General features: G+C 45.4%; 1 protein-coding gene and 1 pseudogene across 1 annotated transcript in view; both read right to left on the bottom strand.

Annotated features, from left to right (window-relative positions):
• USP11 (ubiquitin specific peptidase 11) overlaps positions 1–31 on the bottom strand; it is a 20533-nt gene extending 20502 nt beyond the window's left edge. The window contains exon 1 of the mRNA XM_027836756.1: positions 6–31. Coding sequence (XP_027692557.1) covers positions 6–31 — 26 coding nt within the window. The remainder of the gene's footprint in view (positions 1–5) is intronic.
• A 4290-nt stretch (positions 32–4321) lies between these two features.
• LOC114023972 lies at positions 4322–5502 on the bottom strand (annotated as a pseudogene).
• Positions 5503–6010: the final 508 nt, after the last annotated feature.

Genomic DNA, 6010 nt, shown 5'->3' with positions numbered 1-6010 from the left:
GGCGCGGGAGGTCCCAGTAGTCGTCGGCCATGGCGGCTGGGCTCGACCCGCCCGCGTCGTCCCGCTCAGCCGCCCATGGGCCTGGCCGCCGCCGCGGAGCCCCAGTAGCGAGATCCCGATCGCGCCGCGCCGCGCCCTGCGCCCTCGCCCTGGGCCGCTCGCTGTCCCTGGCGCGGGCCCTGTCCCGGCTCCGAGCCCGGCTCCCCGCAGCCGCCCAAGCCGCGGCGGCTCCGGCACCTGCGCATAAGGCCCCGCCTCGGGGCCAGTGGGAGGAGGAGGAGCCCGGAACGTCCCACGGGCTGGGTCTCCGGGAGGGGGGAGCGCCGAGACGGGAGGGGGTGGCTCGGCGCCGAGGCGCCAAGGCCGAGGGCACCCCCCCCCCCGGGGAGGAAGAGGGAGAGCCCTCCGAGCGGACTTGGTACGGTCCCAGGTGTGGGCGGGGGCGGCTCGGGCCGGCCCACAGCCAGCGGCGGGTGGGGAAGGAGGCTTGAAAGGGGTGGAGACGGGCTTTACTCGGGGGCGCTGTCAAGGGCCCAGCGATCTCCCGGGCCGCCCAGGAGAGGCTGGGAAAGTCTGGCGACAGCAATGGCCCTCTCCCAGGCCTTCCCCTGAGCCGAAGCGGAGACGCGGCGCCCTCACTGACAGCTCCTCCCCGCTGCCCCAGATTGGTACGGCCTTCCTCCGGGCTGTCTTCACCCTGGCTCCTCCTCCGGGGAGGGGCCCGTCCACTCCCAGGAGCTGATTGGCCAGGGGCTCTGATTTCCCACCTCCCGCGGCCTCGCACCCTAGGTGCGCTGTTCCCCGTTTGGCCCTGCCCTCCTTTTGCCCACCCCGCCCCCTTCAGTCCGGGGCCCCGCCCCCGAATCCCAGCTGGGCCCTACGCAACGATTGGACCGGGATCACCGAAGCCTGTCCTCTTGGCCCCCTTCCAATAGCGCTGCTGCAGCAGGTCCGCCCGGCCCTTCTGCTCGCCAGGGGCTCGTGGGCCGCGCCGGCCGGGTCGTGGGGGAGGGTCCGTGGGCAGGTTTCACTTTCACTCTTTCGGGTTCTGGCTTTGTCGCTGTAGCGACCGCAGCGCCTTCCCGGTTCGCTCTGAAACTCTCCTTCTCCTCGTTTCTTAGGAGCCGCTAGCGCTCTAGTGCATCCACGCGCCGCATTCAGCCGGGCCCCCGTCGGACGCCCCTTAGTGTCCAGATTTGGGCTACAAGGAAAAGATGCTCTAAATAGTTTTGGACATAGGAGCCCTTTCCCTTTTTAATCTTTTGGGAGTTAGGCCCAATAGTAGCATGGCTGTGTCAAAGAAAAACAGTAATACCAATCATGTACTCCGCAATTTAGGCTTGAGTCCGCCAGAGATCATTTGGTTTAATATATATATATATTATATAATATATATATATAATATATATATAATATATATATTATATATATATTATATATTATATATATATTATATATATATTATATATATAATATATATATTATATATATATATATCTGCAATGCATTTCTAGCTTGGGAAGAGACATGTCCAAAATGGTATAGTTCCCCATGCCGATTTATAGGAATCTGGAGCAAAGAAAAGATCGTAGTATATTAAAATAGAGTTTGTGGGTTGACATTCCAGAATAGTCACCCATCAGTTCCTTACGGTGATCAATATCTTAACCCTGAATTTCCAAAGAAAAGACTGGCCCTAGGTGGCTCGTGGTACTAATCAGTTCACTTGGGGGAAGACAATGAACAATGGTATTATTCCATCTAAACAAAACTTCAGTTTGGTTATCACCCTTATTCCATTTCAAAGAAAGGCTTTGTTCTTTCCATTTTCCTAAAGGAAAAAGTCGGGAAAGGGCTTGGGGCTGGAGAAATATTACTTCTTAATATTTCTGGAGAAACTAAAAAGGAAATTTTAAAATATGTTTTCGTAACAGGTTAGTGACTTTTGGGGAGTAGTTCCCAATTGCTTTCCAGAATGGCTAGACCAATTCCCAGCTATACCAACGGTTCATTAGTGTACCTGTTTTCCCACAGCCCCTCCAACATTTCTCATTTTCCTCATTTGTGACCTTTGCCAGTCAAACAGATGTGAAAACCTCAATATTGCTTTTTTTTGGGGGGGGGGGCAAGGCAATGGGGTGAAGCGACTTGCCCAGGGTCACTCAGCTAGTAAGTGTCAAGTGTCTGAGGTCACATTTGAACTCAGGTTTTCCTGAATCCAGGGCTGGTGCTCTATCCGCGCCATCTAGCTGTCCCTGTTATTTTTTTTTTTTTTCAAACAAATAGTTTACTTAAACAACATGATTTCATCTTCGCATTGTTCACAGTGTTGGCCAAGCCAGTATCTCTCCCAGTTTACTACTTTTAAAAAGAAAAACCAGACTCAATTTTGGTTAAGGAAGAGCTACACCAGTGAGCTACACTGGAGATCAGTTATAACAAACAGTCTATGCAACCACGTGAGAAATAGTTTCTGCTATTTTGTTATTATACAGGTAGTCAGTTCTATCAGCTAAGAATTAGTGATTTGTGTTGTTTCACGCATATTGGGTTGTATTATTTTGCAAGAAATTGTACTTTCTTGAGTCAGCTGTGTTCACTAATCAGAAAGAATTCCAGCGTGTGACACAAGTTCCATTAATCACAGACAAGCCAGTGTATGTGAGTAAGGTAATAGAAAGGTACAAACAATACCTGATTTTGTTTATGTATGCTATTCAATAATACAGCAGGAGGTTTGAGAAATTCTTTTGAGTTTAAAAAACACCAAATTGCCTACTACTGAAAGGGGGGGCATTCTACATGAAACACTCAAGATCTCAAGACAAAGAAGTGTCTACACCAGGAAATGTCTGAATGGCATCAGTTACATGTAATGGATACACAATCTTTACCACAAAGCTCCCAGGAAGGCCCAGCTATTTCTTCAATACTTGTAAACAGTTTGCACTTGCCCCAAAGCTCTAGCAACTCCACAGAAATTACTTCAGTAACTAATGATTGTTCACTAAATTTGAAATTTTCTCCATGAGGTTAATGTATTGCCGTTTTAAAATTAAATTGCTTTGCTAAAGAAAAGGCAGCTAGTGTGGTCACTTGGGGACAGTTTGGTTTTTGCCAGTTACATATTTGAATACTCACATGCACCTCTTAACATACCAATCTGTCTGAAATTGTAAACCATTTTCTACCTGATTCCATCTATCACCCAATTAGTGTCATGTAGTTTTCCCATAAAAAGTTTTCCAGTTATTTTGTCGTCTTTTTTTTTTTAACTTCAAAAAAAACCTTACTTACTTTTAAAGTGAATGCCCCAGGGAGCTACTGAATTTGGGTTCCAATAATTGAGCAGTCTGCAGTGGAAACAGAATGAAAATCACACGGAAATAACGGTGACCATTCTAGTACTTTGGTAACAAGCACCATTGGTCTTAGAAAGGAATTTTCATTCCGAAAATGTGAACTAAATGGTGTACAGAAATGGACTATCCATAGAACAATTATTCCATACTGCTATTTCACAATCTATGCATGTTCATAAAAAGACCAATGGGAATGCAAATACACTTTACATCTGCTTGCTTCCCAGGCAGGGTTGTTTTTTAAAATTTACACGATTTGAACCAAAAGTACCATCAACCTTTCTATTATTCTTGTGAATGAATACATTTATGATTTTATTGTTGTTGTTCAGCTGTATTGAACTATCTGTGACCCTATTTGGGGTTTTCTTAGCAAAGATACTGGAGTGGTTTGCCATTCTGTTCTCCATCTCATTTTACAGATGAGGAAACTGAAACAAACAGGGTGAAGTGACTTGCCCAGGGTCACACAACTAGGAAGTGTCTGAGGGCAGATTTGAACTCAGGAGGATAGTTTTCCTGGCTCCAGGCCAGGCGCTCTATCCACTGCATTTGCTGCCGTTAGTTGCCATATTTATGATTTAGACACCTTATAAAACCTGTCTATATTTCTGAACTTAAGCTCAAAAACGAGTTCCTATCATTTTTCTTTCATGCCTGAGATACCTAAAATCTACAGGAATTGCTATCAAAGGTACAGTTGTCTTTGAAAAGCACTAAGGGAATTTCTGTAATTTATTAAGTAGTGCATGTGTCTACACTTAGCTAAAATCAAGCTGGTTAGCACAGTTATCTTAGTGTAGAGTGAAAGAAACAAATCTAACCATGTGACTGCAGGACAGTACGAACAAATCCAAGTGTACTTGAAATTGAGGACAGTCACAGAACACTACACCATAATGGAGTCCAAATCGACTTTCAGTTCCTTACCCAATGCCATATTGCCCTTCCCAAGGTGACTACAACTCTCTTCGGAATTGGTTCTTGTAAAGGCAGTCTGGATTATGCTGAGCCCAGGGATGCAGGTTGGGGGAAGGTGTTTTCCTTTGACTTTCCCCAAATGCTGTCTCACTAGACTTCACCGAGGCTCAGGAGCACCGGTGAATTGTCTCCTGAAGAATTTTTCTCCTAGGAATTCTGCTCTTGAAAGTTTGTGCCACCACTAAGGATGACTCTCTTGTTATCTGTCCTTGACTAGAGACTTGCTTTCTCCAATAAAAGCTTCGCATCTCCGGGCAGAGGGGAACCCATGGCAGTACAGAGGGCTTTGCTTTGCTTTCATTCGGTGAAAGAGGAGTGGGTCTTTTGCAGGTTGCAGTTAAAGACATCAAATCTAATTTTATGTAGTCCTTCACTAGGTTTTCAATGCACGGGACTGGCACACAAATTTTTTGGATTGGATATGGAGTTTGAAACATTCTTGGTCCTTGGGCTTGCACCTGTGTGTCAAGAAGCCAATTAGACATTTGCCTCTTGAGTTCCCAGTAGGCATGTTGCATGTCATAACTCGCAATGCTTGGCCTTTAGTAGCCTGTGTTATTGAGATCGTCTTCCTGAGACTGATCCTTGCGTTCAGATCTTTGCCCTTTGGTTCTTAGAACACTGCAGTGTTTCTTTCTCCTCAGTTCCAGCTCCTGTTCCATACCATGGATTTTCAGGTCACTCCCAGCTAGATGAATCCATTCGGATTCCTCATCATGTGCTGAGCCTTGGCATCCTCCCAGAACTGGAGGAATTCTACTCCCTCAGTCTGGAGCTGTTCATTGAATACGTTCAAAGATTCAGAGTTGTCTATATACATTTTATCCCATTTGTTTTTCAAATGATCTTTGTCTATGCAGAGCTCTAGAGAAGTACAGTAAGTGTTGTTTACTTGTTCTTATCCCACTGAGTTTGTTTCTTCATCTAATCGGGTTTCAAGAAGCTTTTCTTCCAGAAATCGTATTCTTTTCTTTAAGAGTGATTTCTCCTTCTCTAAATCCTTAAATCTCTCCTTGATGTGCTCATATGCAGTGACAAGAGCAAAGTATGAAGCCACAGACTCATCTCCTGCATAGATTGACATAGAAATGACCACATTTTTCCTCTGAGTCTTTTCATGGTTCAGAACACAAATGTCATCTTCTACTAGGACATCCATGATGGAGTCTTGTTGGCACTTTTGCTGAACAAACAGTGAACACCCTGGGTCAGCAGAGTCACAGTGGCCTTCTGGCTTTGTGAAGACCCCAATGGCTGCAGTGCCTGCTTGGACCAGACATTTACATTTTTCTAATGGTGATTTGAGGAGTAAAGTTATAAAAGAGTTTGTTTTATGATTATACTTCTTTCCGTTCGAAAATAGAAACCTGCTTGGACATTTGCTTGGGCCACTGGTTCCCATGTAGTGATTTGTGATGACAGTCTAAGGTGTTCACACTAAAAAAATTCTTTAATGGTGTCATAAGCAGTAAATAATTGCCCAATTATGTTACAAATATATGTTTCCTCTGTGACCACAAGTATGTGCATGTTTGAAATACTACAGGTTTGTTTCTGGAGTGATTGGAAACTATCATGCACCCAATGGCCCAATGATTTTGGTGTTCATGAAGCCATTCCATCAAACTGACTGCTTGTGACTAAGTGTAGTATATTCCTGCAGTCTC

The sequence above is a fragment of the Vombatus ursinus genome, unplaced genomic scaffold (assembly GCF_900497805.2).
Source record: "Vombatus ursinus unplaced genomic scaffold, bare-nosed wombat genome assembly UNPS02014819.1, whole genome shotgun sequence".
NCBI lineage: Eukaryota > Metazoa > Chordata > Mammalia > Diprotodontia > Vombatidae > Vombatus > Vombatus ursinus.
Note: the sequence above shows the minus strand (reverse complement) of the source record. Positions and strands in the feature narration are given on the sequence as shown.